Source organism: Crinia signifera, unplaced genomic scaffold (genome assembly GCF_055691185.1).
Source record: "Crinia signifera unplaced genomic scaffold, ASM5569118v1 HAP2_SCAFFOLD_109, whole genome shotgun sequence".
Classification (NCBI taxonomy): domain Eukaryota; kingdom Metazoa; phylum Chordata; class Amphibia; order Anura; family Myobatrachidae; genus Crinia; species Crinia signifera.
The window spans coordinates 309,490-330,107 of NW_028142003.1; the positions used below are offsets into that span (position 1 = coordinate 309,490).

Here is a 20,618-nt window from a genome sequence, read left to right on the forward strand (position 1 = left end):
GTGCTGTAGACTCTGGCACAATGTAAGTTTCTAATTTACTCAGGGCTGGGTTTACAAGTAGGCAGCTGCCTAGGGCAGAAGGATTGCGGGGCATTGACTCTGCCTTTCATAAAATTAAGTATTTGTGTAACAACGGCTTAATGCAGGTGATTGCTGTCAGGGGCAAACACAGGTTTTTCATGGGGGGTTTCTGTACATGCACAAATCTATATATACAGACACATACCTCCCAACTGTCCCATTTTTTTTTTGCGGGACCTTCCCATTGTTTAGGGACAGTCTCCTGTGCCTCCCGGGGCCAGCAGTGTCCCACGTAGGGGGGGGGGTGGGCAGTTGGTAATCCTCCCAGCTTGCAAGCTCACAGCATCTATTCCCTACTGGCTGGGTGAACAACAGCAATGCAGAGGGCAAAACCTGGGGGTGCGGCCTGAGGCCACAGCATCCCTGCAAGGCCATGCCCCATTTTCATAGGCCATGCCTCTTTTCCTGTTTCTCCACATGACTGTCACTCTTCCGAGCCACCAGAAGTTGGGAGGTGTGCAGGGACACACTTTTGTACTTTTATATACACACAGATACACACACGCAGACACCATGTTCAATATATAAAGTAATACTAATACTGTAATATTAGAATTACCTGTTACCTACAGCTATTTTTTTCTTGCAGCACAAATAAGTAATTGGATTTTCATTTGGAAGACATTTTGGAAAGCAACACAGATAAATCCACCAGACATCATTTTTCTACCTCTGGAGGATTCCCAAAAGCTATTCTCTGTATAGTAGAAACCTTCTACAGCTTATTTGTTTTTGATCTAATACATGATGAGTCTGACAGGAGAGAGACCACATCTGTGCTCTGAGTGTGACAAAGGCTTTACATGTAAATCAGCGCTTCTCAGACATCAGAGGAGTCACACAGGAGAGAAACCATTTACATGTTCTGAATGCAGCAAGTGTTTTACACAGAGGTGTGACCTGATTAGACATCACAATATTCACACAGGAGAGAAACCATTTAGTTGCTCAGAATGCAGCAAGTGTTTTACAGAAAAGTCACATCTAGTTACACATCAGAGGAGTCACACAGGAGAGAAACCATTTAAATGTTCTGAATGTAGCAAGTGCTTTACACAGAGAAACAACCTTTTTAAACATCAGATGAGTCACACAGGAGAGAAACCATATACATGTTCTGAATGCAGCAAGTGTTTTACACAGAGGTGTGAACTGATTAGACATCACAAGATTCACACAGGAGAGAAACCATTTAGTTGCTCAGAATGCAGCAAGTGTTTTACAGTAAAGTCACATCTAGTTATACATCAGAGGAGTCACACAGGAGAGAAACCATTTAAATGTTCTGAATGTAGCAAGTGCTTTACACAGAGAAACAACCTTGTTGAACATCAGAGGAGTCACACAGGAGAGAAACCATTTAGTTGCTCAGAGTGCAGCAAGTGTTTTGCACATAAGAATAATCTAGTTAAACATCAGAAAATTCACACTAGATAGAATTAATTTATATGCTCTGTATCTTGTTACTGTTTCTAAAGATCCCTTGAATCACTGAGATGGCAATCCTCCTAACTATCCCACTTTCCTTGGGGCTGATTATGCTCAGGAGGGGGGACCCCACACAATTTTATTTTCATTTTTTAACACAAAATCACCCATTTCCTCATATTCGCACATTTTCATCAGTAAAAATCGCACATGTCCTCAAAATCGCATGTTTTCATGACTAAATATTACAAATTTTTGCACTTTATCAGAATTTTTTTCCCTGGAGTTTACATCCCATTAAATATACAAATTTGCAGCAAAAAAAATATGATTTTAAAAAGTGCGATAATGTGTGATTTTGGAAAGTGCCTAAAAATCGCAATTCATTAAAACTCGTCCCAAGGGTGACATTAAATGGGATGAGATTTTTAGTAAGGTCCGGAAATCTCACCTTATCGTATTTTTTTGTGTAGAATTTGACTATTTAATGGAATGCAAATTAGTGACTGAAAAATGTGATATGATGTAATTTTTTTAAGGTACCCATCAATATAATTATACCTCACATCATGTTAAATGATATGGTGATGTAAAAGTGTCCGTATAAAGGAGGGTTCTCAATGTGCATAACCTTTCAATTTATCAAAAATGCACCCTCACATAAACTGCAGAATAGTGGGGACATATTTACCAATTTCAACATATTTACTAAGACATCACAACAACCGCTCCAACCACCACAACGGCCGCCAATGCTGGAGGAAGAAGCCGGAATTATACTGGAGACAGTGGAGTCTTTGCATCATGTGGAGGAAGCAACACAGCCAGCCATCGCACAAAGGCCACCAAGCATCCTGCCACTCCAACATACCCCACTTACCCTACCAGCCCATACAACCCCTACTGCAGATGAGCTGGCAAGGTCATTAGACACCTTCATACACAAGCAGGTGGAGTTCATGGAAAACCAAAGTCATCAAATGCACAACATGCAGAAGTTTCCCAACAAATCCATAAGGTAGCCAACACTGTCTGATTAAGTGCTGGTGAACAAATACGTATGGCTGCCACTCTGGATACACGACTATCAGAAATCAGCCAGGGCTTAAGGGCCCAAACAATCTGTTCACTAAGGACACTAAATGAAAGTGTCAATGCTCAAACCCAATCCATTATGGCCCAACCACTGCTTTGGTGTTCTGCAGATACAACTCAGCACACAAACACCAAATATAATTGTTCCTGCTCCTTCTAGTATCAGCAGTGTATCCAGCACCACAATCAGTAGCTCCCCAACTACTCCCCCATGTAGGAGTGTCCAAACCAGGGGTGGTGTTGCCACAGGTGGAAAGGGGGTTTGTAGCAGGAGCCAGGCCAAAAAGCCTTAATTATGCTCCAAATGTATTGTTGTCTTTATTTTACATACATTTATATTTTCAAATGAATCATACAATTGCAGTATTGTCAATAATGTATATGTGTACATGTTGATCAAGAGCATAAAAAAGTTTGGCTACTCTAACATGCATTTTCGTCTTTTTTTCATACCATTACATAATAATTATTGCTTTGAAATATGTTACACTTCACTAGCACTTATGTGAAGTTACAATACATGCACCAAAAACTATAACTACATTTCCAATGTTACGTTTGTTCACCATATTTAACAGTATGTATGCATCAAATCACACAACACATATGGCAATACTTCTTATGGGTGGGCGTTAATCCCCTAAACATTGGGGAAATTTAAAGTTTAGATAGGGAAAGAAATGATGTTATATATGCGCACAATAAAGATCTGTCTGCTGCTTAATTAGTGGTGCTGGGGCGTCATTCCATGCACCCAGAAGGTAATAGTGTGGACAAAAAGGTTATAGCACACCAATATAGGGCTAACAGTGTTCTCCAAAATAGCACCCAGGTGATAATAATATATGAAAATGTCACCAGTACTATCTCAATTGCATAGGCGTGCAAACGGGGGGTGCCGGGGGTGCACAGGCACCTCCTAATGACCGGTCAAGCACTTTTTTTTTAATAGTGTCCGGAGCTCTGAAAACACTTTCTCCCCAGTGCCCACACCATCATGCCCCTCCATACAGCAGCCATCCTCGGATCCCATCTCTAACGCAGGTGGCCCAGTGCGGACTGTGAGGGGGTTGCAGATTACTATCAGCTCTCAGGAGAGGCGGCCGCGGGTGCTGGCTGTTGACCTGACCGTGGACAGGAAGTGCTAGCAAGAACCGAGACAGGGGGTCTCGGCTCCTGCAGCTTGCTTGCGCTTCCTGTGCGCGACCCCCTACAACCCCCTCACAGTCCGCACTGGGCCGCCGGCGTTGGCGATGGGATCCGAGGATGGCTGCTGTAAGGAGGGGGTGTGATGTCATCAGCTGCTCTCCGCCAGAAGCTGTCCCCTGCCTGCGGCCGCCAGAGCACTTGATTCATCACAGAGCCAGGCAGGCTTATAGGTCAGTGTGGCATGGGTGCAGAGGGGGAGTGTACAAATATCAGAACCATGACCTCTGCCACACCAGCCTGGCTGAGATGGACATCTATTCAGGTGATGTCCATCTCAGCCAGGCTGGTGTGGCAGATGTCTTGTAGGGGACACAGTGACATACCTCCCAACATGAACCTCTCCAGGAGGGACACATTGCTCTGCTCCTGCACTTCCCTCTTCATTTATAATTGCCATCACCTGTGTTGAAGCACCTTTCTTAGCAAGTTACCTGTTCAACACAGGTGATGGTAATCATACATGATGAGGAAAGTCCAGGAACAGAGCATTGTGTTCCTCCTGGAAAGGGTCATGTTGGGAGGTATGCAGTGATATCAGGGGGTGGGGGAGAGAGGAGCATGTTCCCACTTGTATGTTAGTACTCAGAGACAAGAAAAATGCCTGTCCTCTGTACACTGGGGCCTAATAATCACACATATGCGCTCACATATCCGCTATAGCGCCTATTTTACTCTAAAGTCGCAGACACACTTTTACAAAATGAGGGACACACTCTGATTCACATCTGCAGTGGTGGAGGGGAGAGGGAGATGGAGACTTGCGGGGTTGTAGGGGAGGCCTGCTAGTCAATGCTGGTAAAAGAAAGAGGCATGCCTCCTCTCCCTAGCCTCTCCTCTTCCCCCTCTCACCCCACATCACCTCATCCCCTCACACTCGCCGTCAACTAACCCCCTCTCGGTCCCTCACCACACCCACTCTTAACCCCCCCATCACCTCACACCCCCCTGTCACCACACTACCCCCATCACCACACCTGCTCTCACCCCCCCATACACCACACCCACTCTCACCCCCGTTTATGTAGTCCTTATGGGTCCCCTCTCTTAAATACCACTGTCACTTAATTTGACTCTGCTGTCACTATGGGGGTTATTCTAGTTCGCTCTTTCTGACAAAATCCTTCTTAGATGGACAAAACCATGTGCACTGCAGGGGGGCAGATGTAACATGTGCAGAGAGAATTAGATTTGGGTGAGTTATTTTGTTTCTGTGCAGGGTGAATACTGGCTGCTTTGTTTTTACACTGCAATATAGATTTCACTTTGAAGTAAAACCCACCCAAATCTAATTCTCTCAGCACAAGTAAAATCTGCCCCACCTGCAGTGCACATGGTTTTGTCCATCTAAGAAGGATTTTTTTCAGAAAGAGTGAACTAGAATAACCCCCTATGAGAGGACTAGACGCACAGAGCACTGTTTCCATGCATGTGCAGAAGATACTAAAGGATGCTGGGGCTGCACTCAGCGCCATTTAAATTTACAAGGCTGGCCGGCATCTGGCTGCACTGGTCCACCCAGTCCCAGTGTGCCCAGTCCGCTGCCCCCAATAAGTCAATGGAAAGTGCAGTGCTACTTTGCCCCAGGCTCCAGCCCTGTGTGTGCTGTCCCAGAGTCCTCCTGAACCCTCTAAGCATGTAATCTCCATGGAGTGAAAGCCCTGGCATTGAGCATGAAAGCCCTGGCATCAAGCATGAAACCACTAGCAATTAACATGTAGGTAAGCGACAATGGTACTTGTTTCCTATCTGGGCGCCCTCTAAGTGAATTGCGCAGCATGCTATTCTCCGTAGAGAAATCGGATCGCATCGCATCGTACACATACACGATATTGAACGATGCGATGCGATGCGATCCGATTCGATTTCCCATAGGAAACAATGTGAAATGGCTCAATTTAGCCAAATTATCATAGGAACAATAGTAAATGGGCCAAAAACACCCCTGAACATTGAAATGTCCCCCCAAAAGTAGTTGACGCCACCCCGCCATCAACGTGAACCCGAAGCGTGGTGAGCGCAGCGAGCCCGCGAGGGGCGGCGGTACGCGTCCTCCGACCTTTTCATGCCCTACTATCCACTAGGGCGTGGAGTGAGAATAGAATAGTGTGGCGAGCGCAGCGAGCCACCGAGCCCGACGCGTGGCGAGCGTAGCGAGCCCCGCGAGGGGACGCGGATACCTTCACAGGTAAACGCGTCCCTTCGCGGGCTTCCCAGGTGTCCGCGTCGCCATGGACACCTGGGAAGCCCGCGAGGGGACGCGTATAACTGTGAAGGTATCCGCGTCCCCTCGCGGGGCTCGCTGCGCTCGCCACGCTTCGGGCTCGGTGGCTTGCTGCGCTCGCCACACTATTCTATTCTCACTCCATGCCCTAGTGGATAGTAGGGCATGAAAAGGTCGGAGGATGCGTACCGCCGCCCCTCGCGGGCTCGCTGCGCTCGCCACGCTTCGGGTTCACGTTGATGGCGGGGTGGCGTCAACTACTTTTGGGGGGACATTTCAATGTTCAGGGGTGTTTTTGGCCCATTTACTATTGTTCCTATGATAATTTGGCTAAATTGAGCCATTTCACATTGTTTCCTATGGGAAATCGAATCGGATCGCATCGCATCGCATGTGTACGATGCGATGCGATCCGATTTCAATACGGTGCCGTACGTAGAAAACCTGGGCGCCCAGATAGGAAACAAGTACCGCAACAATTATGTGGCATCATATGTAATGGCAATTACGGTGTGTGGCATAATGTGTAATGGGCATCACAGTGTGTGGATTATTGTGTAATGGGCATCACAGTGTGAGGCATAATGCGTAATGGGCATCACTGTCTGAGGCGTAATGTGTAATGGGCATTACGGTGTGAGGCGCAATGTGTAATGGGCATCATGGTCTGAGGCGTGAAAGTGTTAGGGGAATTATGGTCTGAGGCGTAACGTGTAATGGGCATTACGGTGTGAGGCGCAACGTGTAAAGGGCATCACAGTGTGAGGCGCAATGTGTAATGGGCATCATGGTCTAAGGCGTGAATGTGTTCGGGGAATTACGGTCTGAGGCGTAACGTGTAAGGGGCATCATGGTGTGAGGCACAACGTGTAAGGGGCATCACAATTTGAGGCGCAAGGTGTTATGGACATCACAATGTGAGGAGCAACGTGTATTGGGCATTACGGTGTTTGGTATAATGTGTAATGGTTTAATGGGCATTATGGCATGTGGTATACTATGTAATGGGTGTGTGATGTGTAATAGTAATTATGGTGTAAATTTTTGGCACTCACTGTCCCTAATTTAGAAAAATTTGCCTGCCATATTGTGTAATGGGCATTATGGTGTATGGCATCATGTAGAATGGGCATTACTGTGTGTGGCCTTATGTGTGATGGGCATTGTTGGGTGGCATTATGTGTAATTGGCATTATGTTGGGTGGCATTATGTGTGATGGGCATTAGTTTGGCATTATATGTAATGGGCATTAAAGTGTAAATTTTTGCAGCGCGCCATCCGCGCTCACTATCCCTGTTTCTAGTATGTATGTGGGGGTGATTCACTCTGAAGTGCATATACATAAATAAGTCACCTATTTATTTTCCATTGATGCCCAATAGGTGTTGATAGACACGCCCAGTAGGCTGTGATGGACACGCCCAGTAGGCTGTGACGGACACGCCCAGTAGGCTGTGATGGACACGCCCTTCCAATGGTGCACCCCCTAAGAAAATAGGCTGCGCACGCCTATGCTCAATTGCTTGATTGTAGAATATGTCACATCCACTTTATCCAGTAAGAAGTACACTATTTCCCATAGACTCCTCAGCAGTATGAATTTACCATATAAAAAATGGGAGAAAGGACATAGTGCATAACTTCAAACAACAGGCAAAGTTTTATTAGATGTACACTTACAATTTTTAAAACGAAAATTCAGCATGTAGCATAAGATGAGAGTAGCTTGGATCCCCTGGTTCTTGGAGTATAGATGGTAAAGGTCCCAGTTCCGGATCTGGGTACCTCAGTAATATTCAAACAAGTGTCCAAAAGAGTCCAGCAACAATAAAAGTCGGGTCCAATGGAGCAGGCAAGACACGCTAAACGCGTTTCGGATCCACTGATCCTTCGTCAGAAGCGTGTCTCTGCCTTGCCCAGTCTCCATTTTATAGAAGACGCAGTCTGTTACTTCCTGGTGCCTCAATTTCCGACTATAGGTGGAAGTAATATGGCCGTGCGTTCCACTCGTATATCGAGTGTGTTCCACCGGCTCAGACATATCATTAAGGCGCTTCATTATGGAAAAAAGATGGCCGTGCGCTCCACTCGTACACCGAGTACATTCCACGGTCGTATCACTTCAAATTTATATAACAAAGCAGTACATAATTAGACACATAACGCATTGAAGATTTCCAAAGTTACATTTCATAAATATGGTGTCACTGACCTAAAAATAGAATAGGTTTCTACATATAACAGGCTGTGCATTCATATCTGTCATATACCAATATTGGGTTCAAATATTTGGTTTTATATGCAGACAGCAGATATAGAAATATAAATATAGAGATTTAAAAATAGAAAAATAGAGACACCATAGTTATAAAATTATAACAAAAAAATAGTACATAGCAACTATATAGATACAATCTTTTAAAATTTAATAAATATATAAAACACTTAAATTCATGTTAAAAAATGCTTCAGCTCAAAATCGCTATTTAAACCATCAGGAACAAAGGTATTGAGACGGTAAATCCATTGCATCTCTGTCTGAGAAAGGCGTTTATCTAAGTCTCTAGTTCGCCATCTCGGTGTGATCATTTGTATACCCCAGAAATTAATTAAAAAGCATTCCTTAGACTGGTGATGGGTTTTAAAATGTTCAGATACAGTGTGGGTTAAAAGTCCTTTTCTAATATTATAAATATGTTCAGCTAATCTGACTTTTAACTGACGTGATGTTTTACCCACATAAAACAGGTGACAGGAACACTCTAAAATGTAGATAACATTTTTAGAGTGACAGGTTATAAATTCATTGATCTTAAAAAATTTTCCTTTAACCAAAAAATCCACATGTTTTCTATTTTTTGACTAAAATTTTTTTTTAAACATACTTACCTGTCCCCTGGTGGTGCACTGATGGTCCCTCGGTGACCACTTTGTCCCCCCGGTGTCCACTGCAGTACAGGTCCTGTACAAGCAATAAATTTGCTGTTTTTTGCACCATTTGATAAATCCGAGAGTGCCAGCTTCATTGCCCACTACACCTACATTAGGACTTGTTCCTGGAAGTGGGGCACCGGGTAAGCAGGACCAGTCTGACCAACAGGAGAGTGCCGGTCATATGGGACATATATATATATATATATATATATATATATATACTGCGCAAAAGCGGACCGGCACTCGCTTCCTTGCTTGATATATTTGCTGCAGTGCCCTCCAATACTTGGAATGATAGCTGATAAAGAAATAGCGGCACTCGGAGTCTGGGTGAAAAATCAACTTGTCTTTATAAAAGCATCTCACGTGCAAAAAGTGACCGACGTTTCGGGGACAAGCCCCGTTTTCAAGGTGCAGAATGTACAACAACGTTGTTGTACATTCTGCACCTTGAAAACGGGGCTTGTCCCCGAAACGTCGGTCACTTTTTGCACGTGAGATGCTTTTATAAAGACAAGTTGATTTTTCACCCAGACTCCGAGTGCCGCTATTTCTTTATCAGCTATATATATATATATATATATATATATAGTCCATGTAGGCGGCACTGACAGGGCTTGTATCACCAGTACTGATGAGCACAAACAGGCTGCTCACACCATTATATAGCAATATCATTTCGGTCTTTATTGACCTACGTCAGATTGAACAAATAATCAACTGTACATTGCTTATCTATATAGACACCACCATCACCGTGCAAAGGGGCCCAACATGCGCCGCCGGTCCGGTCCTGTGACGTCACTCCTCAGTGTCGCGCAGCCTCCGCTGCGTCAGACGCCGGGCGCCTTGTCAGGGCAACCTTCAAACAATAAAGTGCATATTAAACCTATATACAATGACAAGACATGCAAAACAACTAGCAGAGAAATGATATTAATGTATATTACTTTAGTAAAGCAGCACTATAATGATAAGCATATACAGCTAAAACAATATATGTCTATAAAAAACATGTAAGACTATAATTATCATTTAATCCAAAAGGGGACACTGTATTCAAATGGTGTATCCAGCGAGCCTCACACTGTAGTAACAGTTTTGACCGATCTCCGCCCCTGGGGTTAGCTGGTATCTAATCAATGATCTTATACTTAATGGTTGATATCATATGTTTCAAATCTCTGAAATGTCTAGGCACTGGTTGCTCAGGGCAACCAGGTCTACCTTCCAGCGACTGTCTAATGCTTGATCTGTGGGCTGCTGCCCTTTCTTTGAATGGGCGGATCCTCTTGCCCACATACATTAATCCGCAAGGGCACCTGATGGCATAAACAACATAAGAGCTATTGCAGGATAGGATGTGTTTGATGGGGATACGTACTCCAGTATGTGAATGTGCGAACGTGTTCCCTATTTCTAGGAAACTACATGTAGCACCCCCCAAACACCTGTAACATCCAGTTTTTTTAGTGAGAAAGGTGGACTGTGTGTTATCCTGATGGGAAGAAATATCGTTTTTTTACTAACAATTCTTCAAGCTGTGCTCCCTCCTATAGCTTGGTAGGAGAGTGGCATTTTTGAACATCTTTAGGTCAGTATCCCTAGTTACCATGGGCCTCAGATCTCTAGCAGCTCTGGGTACTGGCTCCAGTGTAATATTGGACGCTGGCAAAATCAGGCCGCATTTGAGCGTTTATTCTGGCACTGACTGGTCTGCTATGTTGGGGACATCATACCGAAGGCACCGGGATCAGTTATGCAGTATGCAGTGAGTGCCAGAACCATAATATATATATAATAATGCTGGGCTACTGAAGGGTGGAAGTTCAGCAGAAGTCAGATGGCAGCTGCACTGCACTTGCCAGGTAAAGGGAGGGCAGGTAAAGGGAGGGCAAATGGGATCAGTACTCCTGGGCCACCCTCTAGCTAGGGGCCCCCTGTGGTTGGAATGTATTTTTTTTTTTAGCTAAAGGTTTTGTGCATGGGAGTGGGGTAGTGCTGCAGCTTCACCTTCACCTAACTGCCAATGTGACAAGGCTGAGAGGTTTGTGCTGAGCTCTGATTCGAGGAGCTCATTACATGCTTCTCATGCCAATGGGGGACAGCAGCCTAGTCATGGGAGGGATTTTAATCAGAGGCAGCACTGAGCCTATGAGGTCTCCTACAGTACTATAGAGTAAGGTGCCGAGGGACAAACACAGGCTTTTTTATGTATATTTATATAATATATCCCTCCCTGCAGTTAACCATTCACCAAGTTTATACTGCCTTTTCTCTGTGTTTTGACAGTGTAATATTCTCCCATGCAGTTTGCGGTCAGTAATGACAAGTGCAAGGGGTCCCCCTGTCGAAAATTCCCCGGGCCCTTTGAAGGCTTAATCTGGCACTGCCTTATGGCAGAAATCAGGCTGAAAAGCAGGCGGAAGGGATGTATTAAAGCATTTCATCTCCTTGGCAACACTTTCCTCTGCTAACTGCCCCTGCTCACACTCCTCTCCTAACATAGGCAAATCTAGAAAAATGCTAATGGGTGGCGCGCAAAAAGGGGGTGTGGCTTAATATGGGCAAAATAAGACTAATAATAAGCTGCCCGGCTTTATAGTAAAAGCAGCAGCAGCCTGGTCCGTCGCTATTTTCAGACACGCTGAGGATATTGCAGGGCTGACAGGCAAGGAGGCCACTCACCAAGTCACAGGAGGGCAGCAGCGGGAGCAGGGACCGGCGCCTGCGGCTGAAGTGAGCGAGTGGCAGAGGCTGAATGGAGGCACTTTCTGGGTACCGCCCGTCTCTAGGTCCCCAGAGAGCCACAGAGCAGCCCGGCGGCGGTGGAGGGCGGATGTGCGGGAGCGGAAGCCCAGGCAGGAAACCCCAGATGCAGGACGGGCCGCCTCCAACAGCTCCCTGGCACAGAGTCCCGGCAGGCAGACTTCACAGCCGCGATCCCGGGGGTCCCGGCGTCACAGGGCAGCAGCAGGCGAGAGGGCTCTGCGGGCAGGCGGCAGTACAGGGGTGTATTCATTTTCATTTCTCCCTAGTCTGGACGGCCACAAGCCAATAGGAGCTCGTGATCCGGCAGCCGCACCTGATTGGCTGCCGGACCACGAGCTCCTATTTGCTTGCAGCCATCCAGACTAGGGAGAAATGATAATAGTAACGGAGCAGGGCAGGGTCACCAGGCTGCTGCTGCTGATTTGAAAGGTAGAGATGATCCAGCCACAGAGCGCACAGACAGCACTCTATGCCGGGCAGTCTAATGGGTGGTCCAGTGCACCCCCGGACCACCCCCTAGATTTGCCTATGTCTCCTAACTGCCCCTGCTCACACTCCTCTCCTAACTGCTCCTTCTCACACTCCTATCCTAACTGCTCCTGATCACACTCCTCTCCTAACTGCTCCTGCTCACACTCTATCCTAACTGCTCCTGATCACACTCCTCTCCTAACTTCCCCTGCTCACACTACTCTCCTAACTGCCCCTGCTCAAACTCCTCTCCTAACTGCCCATGCTTACACTCCTCTCCTAACTTCCCCTGCTCACACTCCTCTCCTAACTGCTCCTGCTCAAACTCCTCCTAACTTTCCCTGCTCACACTCCTCTCCTAACTTTCCCTGCTCACACTCCTCTGCTAACTGCTACTGTTTGCACTACTCTTCTAACTTTCCCTGTTCACACTCCTCTGCTTTCTTCTATTGCTCACACTCCTCTCAAAACTGCCCCTGCTCACACTCCTCCCCTAACTGCCCCTGCTCACACTCATCACCTAACTAGCCCCTGACAGGAAGTGAGTAATGCACACCCTCAGGTCAGAGTATGGGATTATACAATTCCTATAGAAGCCTTAATAGATTGTGTATTATACTCAGTATCAGTATCTGCTGCAGGATGATAGAGGTCTCCATGCTGCACATACTGTATGGCTGGAAATAGGGATATAGCAATTTGGTGACATACATATATTAAAACAATGGTAAATGCCTGGGTCATATGAGTTAGTGCATATGAATGTACATTATATTACTGTATAGTAGAATTAACTCAGTTATCTTTAATTTTAATTATATATGTATTTTCTTGCAGGACAAATAAGTAACAAGAATTTAATTAACAAGACACTTTGGAAAGATACATTGTTCTCAGATCAAGTCACCTACAGACGTCATTTCTTCTTACACCTCTGGAGGACTCACTAAAGCTATTCTCATTTTCTGCATAGGAGAAACCTTCTGAAGCTAAATTGTTTCTCATCTAATACATGATGAGTCTGACAGGAGAGAGACCACATCTGTGCTCTGAGTGTGACAAATGCTTTACATGTAAATCAGCGCTTCTCATCCATCAGAGGAGTCACACAGGAGAGAGACCACATCTGTGCTCTGAGTGTGACAAATGCTTTACATATAAATCACAGCTTCTCAGACATCAGAGGAGTCACACAGGAGAGAGACCACATCTGTGCTCTGAATGTGACAAATGCTTTACACGTAAATCATATCTTCTTATCCATCAGAGGAGTCACACAGGAGAGAGACCACATCTGTGCTCTGAGTGTGACAAACGCTTTACACGTAAATCACATCTTCTCAGCCATCAGAGGAGGCACACAGGAGAGAGACCATATAAATGCTCTGAGTGTGACAAACGCTTTACATGTAAATCAGATCTTCTCACCCATCAGAGGATTCACACAGGAGAGAGACCATTTACATGTTCTGAATGTAGCAAGTGTTTTACCTTAAAGTCACTTCTGGTCAGACATCAGAGAATTCACACAGGAGAGAAACCATATACTTGTTCTGAATGTTGCAAGTGTTTTATACAAAAGTCACATCTTGTTAATCATCAGAGGATTCACACAGGGGAGAAACCATATAAATGTTCTGAATGTACCAAGTGTTTTACCCAGTACCCCGACCTTGTTAAACACCAGAGGATTCACACAGGAGAGAAACCATTTAAATGTTCTGACTGTAACAAGTGTTTTACCCAGAAGCACAACCTTGTTGAACATCAGAGGATTCACACAGGAGAGAAACCATTTAGTTGCTTAGAATGCAGCAAGTGTTTTAACAGTAAGCATAATTTAGTTACACATCAGAGGAGTCACACTGGACAGCAGTCATTTACATGCTATGAGGGAATAAATGTATAATGTGCTTCTCAACTCCCTTGTATCACTGCCCTGTATTACTCACATGGTTGTGGTTGCAGCTAATTTCCGGGTCCGGGGAGAACACGGAGAATACCTCCGCGTATAGCACGGAAACCGGAGTTCCATCTGCCGTGTGAGTTGGCCAGACTGGCCTGGTAACTAGGGGCCTTATTCTGCTTGGTGTGGTCCATTCTGAATTCTTTCGGAGGGCGCTTTTTAGCCGCCTGCGCATGCATAGGCAACGCAATGCGCATGTGCAACGCATTGTCTCCGCACTCGTTCTCACCAATACCGTCCAGAAATGTGTACCGAATCGACTCGGGAAATATGGGCATAATATGGGTGTCATTTGGCCCTACACAAGGGCGCGGTTTCAAAGTGGGCAAAACTGGGCGTAAATCTGGGCGTACATGAGGGAGTGCACGAACTGTGGTAGGCGTACATTCGGACACGACACCGACTGCAAACGAACCAACACGCATTAAATACGCGGTCTTCATAAGCAAGTTTCACTTTGCGGAGAGCACTTGTTCATGCGCTAGGCATTCGGTTTGCCCAATTAGTACGCCCGCACCTGAAGCACTCTCAGCTGACCACAATACAATCCACTCCTCTACTCATTAGTGATTAATTACACTCTTTTCATAGGTTCAATTGGAAGCATTGCTGCCTAAGCGGCCCATTACTAAATACAAAAATAAATGCTGCAAACACGACTGCATTGTTGCTATTTGACCCACATTTACACTGCAAGCAATGGACAGAACTTTGTAAACCAAATATAAATGTACATTTCACTTTTACATTCAGTGATAAAAGAACACATGGGGGGTAAAATAAAAATGTATTACATTATAACAAAACATAAGAACTTTTGACCATGTTAATTGGCACATGGGTAAAAATAAAGGGAACATAATAATAATGAAAAATAATATACAGAATGTACAAAATTTATTTCATTTTATACATAGCCACAGCAGAATCATTAGGAACACATCAGGTGGCTTCACAAGAAAAGTATAGGACCAACACTTCGAGAACAGCAGCCAGTAATGGTAGCAGAAAGAGGGCAACAGGGGAACCAACCAAAATATTCCAACCGAAGGCACTACAAATGTGGGTACCCTTTGCACGGTATTGGGTTGCACACGTTAAGCTGACACACACAGCAAAATAAAAGATTTGGGACGACATAAGGGCGGAGATTAATGTGGATGCCACCTCACTTGCGTGGCCGCTTGGCCCTGGTAGGGGCCTGGCCACGTGCAGCAGCTCTTCGGCCATGGCCACGTTGTGCTGGTGGGTTGGGTGGAGCAGCTGCTGTGGAAGGGGGTGATGGTGTTCCCCTTCCGGCAGCAGGGAGTGCTGGTGTTGGAAAAGCACCAGAAACGGCTGATAATAGGGCCCTATTGGTGGTGGTTAGCTCCGCCAGAAGCTCATTATGGCGGATGAGGAGGTCTTTTATACATACCAGCAGGTCATTTTGGCGAACAGCTTGATCAGCCATGACCTGCTGGCTGCCAGCTATTGCCTGCTGGCTCCCAGCTATTGCCTTCTGGGTGCCGACAATAGCCTGCATGACCTCCTTGGTCCTACTCAGCCGCTCTGCTGCTGATGAATGGTGTTAAGCAGTTGGGTCCACCTGTGCACATCCGGTGTGGCCGGTGGCGGCTGCTGCACCTGGCTGCCACTGGTGGCAGGTGACACTGACTCCTCCTCCTCAAGAGTATCACTACCGCACGTTGGAGATGGTGCTGAAATAGAAACGTACAATTACAACACATTCCTTGAAACTTATCACAAAGTAGTTATGTCATGCTAACAAATTACCTTGAAGTTCAGCCACAAATACATCCACTGGGGCCTCACTTTCCATGTTGCTCACCCCCCGGACCTCCTCGATAGCAATGCAATCCACGGCCAACTCGTCCAGGGAGGTGAGCTTAAGTCGGCCTGGCATGGGGCCAGCCCCAGTGGTGTGGCTGTGTTCCCAACGTGCGGTCCTTTTCTTCTTGAGGTTGCATTTGAAGTCATGCCACCTGCAACCAAAGTTTTAAAATGTTACCTGAAGTTTGTATTAGCATGCATTGTTATATGCTACAGATTTTTTAGGCTGCTTCATTCAACATAACTTACATTAGGTCAAAGCTTAAAATAATCACCTTGAACATACATTCACAGTCACCATCTAATATATATTGTATAAGTGACATGGCAATCATGTCTGTTGCTCCTAGCAACATGACCTGGCATTTACCAATTGCATCTACCTTTGTATAAACACATTACTGGTATTGCTAAACTATAAATTTACACACTTGAACTTGCCTTTTCTTCACACACTCTGATTCTCGAACTTGTGTAGCAACTGCATTAATCTCCGCAGTGATGTCGTCCCAAATATTCCACCTCATTGTGGGTGTCAACCTCGTGTGTGTCAACTCAATCAAATCCCGTGCACGGGGTACCAGTATTTGTAGTTCCTCCGGTTGGAATGCTTTGTTCTTAGTGGTTGGTTCCTCTGTTGGCCTCTTCCGGCCATGGCTACCAGTTGCTGTACCCGAAGTGCTGGCCTGGCTACTCTCTTGTGAAGCCACCTGCTGTGTCCCCAATGATTCTGCTGAGGTTGAAGGTGGCCCTGCAGAAGATGGGCCTGCAGACACCATTGGCTGGTCACCTCTCAATGGCTGATTTGTGCTCAGGTGCACATTGGAGGTTATGGACTCCAGGCGAGTGATGTTTGGGGTGGCAGTAGGTGTGGCTCCCCTTTTTGAATATTGGACTGTGCTGCAGGCTCACATCTGCAACTGACACTGACAAGGAAGTCCAGCAACAGAGCATTTTGTACCTAATGGAATGGGCCATGTTGGAGGGTATGGGACACTGCCTTATGTCCTGATACATGAAGTTGAATACGCATGGCTTTAAATATTTTTGTTTGCCTTTATAAATATACTCTATGGCAGTGATGGCTAACCTTGACACTCCAGCTGTTGTTGAACTACACATCCCAGCATGCCCTGCTACAGTTTTACTATTTGGCCATGCTAAAACTGATGCAGGGCATGCTGGGATGTGTAGTAAGGTTAGCCATCACTGCTCTATAGGGTATACTAATGCGGCCGGCGAGGGTTTTTTTATGGCGAGGTTGGCTTGTTTTTGGCGAAGTTTGCAGAAAACAAGCCATCCTCGCTGTTTAACCCACTTACCGGACGCTCGTCCTATTCTATGTTCAGTGGGAATCCTCGCTGTCTTTCCCCCAAATGGCGAGGTTGGCATCTAATGCAGCGAGCCTGCAGCAAATAAAGTCGAGCACTGCCATTTCCACGGCCGCACTTTCCTTTTCCACCTTGCTTTTTAGAAATCGCGAGGTAGAAACAGCAAGTTCGGGGGGAGGGTGGGGGTTGAATACCGAGGGCGGGCTATGACGGCGAGTGCAGGGTTTTTATTTAAATACTGAGGGCGCACTGCTCCCCTTTTTGGCATTGAATACACCCCTATATCTGAACAAGTCCATAGAGAACCATATGTGATCACAATTTCTCAGGATGATATTTCAAATAGAATATTTTTTGCACCAGAGCCCAGTTTGCACCTATTGCCGCCCATACACAGTGCGATGCCACCGTGCATTTTCATCTAAATGCCACACAATCTAGTTAAGAAAAAAACATTCAGCACATACTTTTTGTGCTGTGCGATGTGAGTGCGTGGGAGCCAGCGCCGCATCGCACCCGTTAATTGCTCTGTGTATGGGCGGCGTCAGACCACATATCGATAAATCTGGAGATAACAATAACTTTCTAATGATCACGATTGTAACTGACCGTTCTCAGCTGTAGGTTTATTAAGATCACTGCAAAAATGTCATTATAATCAAGGGAGAAATCCGTGATTGTATGCAGCCCCATACACATTAGAGGGTACGTTACAGAGATCACTCAGTAAGGAGCTTCTGAGTGATATCCTATAAATATCCTCTAGGGCAGGCATGTCCAAACTATGGCCCTCCAGCTGTTGTGAAACTACAAGTCCCATCATGCCTTGCCACACTTTTGCTATTAGGGAATGCTAAAATTGTGTCAAGGCATCTCAGCCAATCAGCGGCCGCGGTCTTTTGAATAGGATTTTTCAATTCCACCTGCCACACCCTGCTACCAAAATATATCGAATGCAGGAGCTATTTATCTTATGTGCGCACAGTGCATCGGATCTGATCTGACACTTGCAATTTGGGCCGATTTCTCAGCCTGATCCAGTTCTCAAGCAAACACCAGGAACAAAAGCACTGTCCAGTAGATGAGTGAGCGAGACTGAACCACACTGCATATATGGCTTTCCTGACCGCCTGTAGATGGGCCCTGTTATGTGAGATTAAGGGCGCATGGTCACAGCTGATACAAGGATGGATGTTCCATAGAACTGGCATATGGTAATTACAGGTAGTGTTCCTTTATTTGATGTGCTGCCGCCCCTCACATGGCAAATGCCATATTGCAATATTGGGCACATGGAATAAGTAGCAGACAGGCCAATTTGTCTATGTAGAGATTGAATGCTCAGGGTTATAATACCATTGGAAAACAGTAACAAGGAGAGAAGGGAGAAGGTTACCTGCCTGCCAGAATGAAGATTGGGTAGCTGGGAGCAGTCAGAGGTCGGCAGGATGTGGGAGGTATGGGGCTATGTATTAATGGTCTGCTGTGCTCTATCCACCAATCATAGGCCACTGCTTATCCCCGAGCATACATTAGTGACGTGGTCATGGAAGGATCAGCCAGTGACATTGCAGTGCTAGGTACCCCAATGCCCGTATGCCGATCAGGAAACTGACATGGCGGTGTCGGGTCAGCCTATCTCCATCTGCTATGTCACTTGTGCAGTCTGGCCAATCATGACATAATGTCTAAGGGGAGTCATGATAGGCCCTGCGGGTCATGTGACCAGGCTTTTTTTTTTTTTGCTGCATTGAATGGCAGGTAAGGGAAAAGGGACTAAGTGTTGTGTGATGTGTCAACTCACCAATGTCTATTGAGGGATGCTGTTGTCTAGGTTAAAGATTTGTATGTAAACATGAAAGGTAATCCTATAAAGTGTCTATTATATATAAATATTATGGATTGAAAAGTTAAGTCCAAAGGAAAGGGGGAGAGAAAAATGATTATCTGTTCTGGTAAACTATAAGTGATTGTATATTGTGCAGCAGAGACAGAGAGACGGATAGCATTATAGACTTAATACATGGTTCTGTTGCTATGGGAAACATACCATCTTCCTAACCTACCTGCAAGTTTAAATAAAGGATGAGTCACATTTTGGAGGCCAGACACAGCTTAGCCAATATTAGATATAGTGTTCATTCTAGCACCCGCCATCTTTGAAAACCCATGCAGTTCCTCTTCCCTGCCTGGGGTGTCGCTGTCTGCTGTGGTGTTTCTAGCACATGTCTGGTTTGCATATCATTGCTGATCTACAGACCACACTGTGCTAGAATCACTACAGCAGACAGTGACACCCCAGACAGAGGAACTGCATGGGTTATCAAAGATAGCGGGTGCTAGAATGAACACTAAGATACCGTATGATTGTCCAGGTCCAGCCATCGTTACTTGGTGGGGATCGTGGGTCGATGTTATTGAGGTGTGAGGCACAGTGGATACAGTGCTTGGAGTTGTTGGCACCTCATTGCCCCAGTGATATACTGTACTTCCCTTATCCTGTTTTCAGTAATTATATATGTTCTGGTTCATCTGCGTTAGTTTATATAGGTGGTTAAGGATAATTATGATTAGCTGTATGTGATTATGGATACTGTATCTATGGTTCCGAGTAGTTGTATTCATTGTCACTCATAAGCACTATATGCATTGGTTACAGGAATAACGGTACTCTTTACCTAGCACGGCGCCCACGATCTTGATCGTGGGCGTCGTGAGGTAAAAAATCGCGTCGGTCGCGTCGTGTGCGGGCTAAAGGTGGCCGGACGCGACGCGATGCTCACGATTTCCCATTGAAAGCCATGTTAAACATGGAAATCGTGTCGGTCGCGTCGCGGCCGCACATAAATGTGCACACGATGGCCACGACGCGATGCCCCCGATTTCCCATAGGAATCAATGTTAAAAGGCCCGATGGACACGATTTCCATGTTAAATGGCTCAATAGACCCGATTTTAGCATAGTAAACAATGTTAAATGGGCCTTAGAGGCCAAATAGGCATAATTAACCCTTAAATGTCCCCCCAAATTTTTTAACGCCACACCACGATCCACGCCAACCCGAAGCGTGGCGAGCGCAGCGAGCCCACGAGGGGCGGCGGTACGCATCCTCCGACCTTTTCATGCCCTACTATCCACGTCGGCGTGGAGTTGAGAATAGAATAGTGTGGCGAGCGCAGCGAGCCACCGAGCCCGAAGCGTGGCGAGCGCAGCAAGCCCCGCGAGGGGACGCGGATACCTTCACAGGTAAACGCGTCCCCTCGCAGACTTCACAG

At 45.8% G+C, this 20,618-nt stretch overlaps 1 protein-coding gene across 1 annotated transcript; it reads left to right on the forward strand.

Annotated features, from left to right (window-relative positions):
• The first annotated feature begins 828 nt into the window (after positions 1–828).
• LOC146052155 (uncharacterized) lies at positions 829–14,412 on the forward strand. Its single transcript, XM_083167928.1, has 2 exons — positions 829–1,509; positions 13,237–14,412. Exons 1-2 carry the CDS (start codon positions 829–831, stop codon positions 14,119–14,121), a joined length of 1,566 nt encoding a protein of 521 aa, XP_083024054.1. The 3' UTR covers positions 14,122–14,412.
• Positions 14,413–20,618: the final 6,206 nt, after the last annotated feature.

Excerpts from the sequence above, each read along its gene's own strand:
- LOC146052155 (XM_083167928.1), top strand. The coding sequence starts at position 829 with ATGAGTCTGACAGGAGAGAGACCACATCTGTGCTCTGAGTGTGACAAA. Across the intron at positions 1,510-13,236 it reads TTAAACATCAGAAAATTCAC|ACAGGAGAGAGACCACATCT; the intron begins ACTAGATAGAAT and ends ATGATGAGTCTG.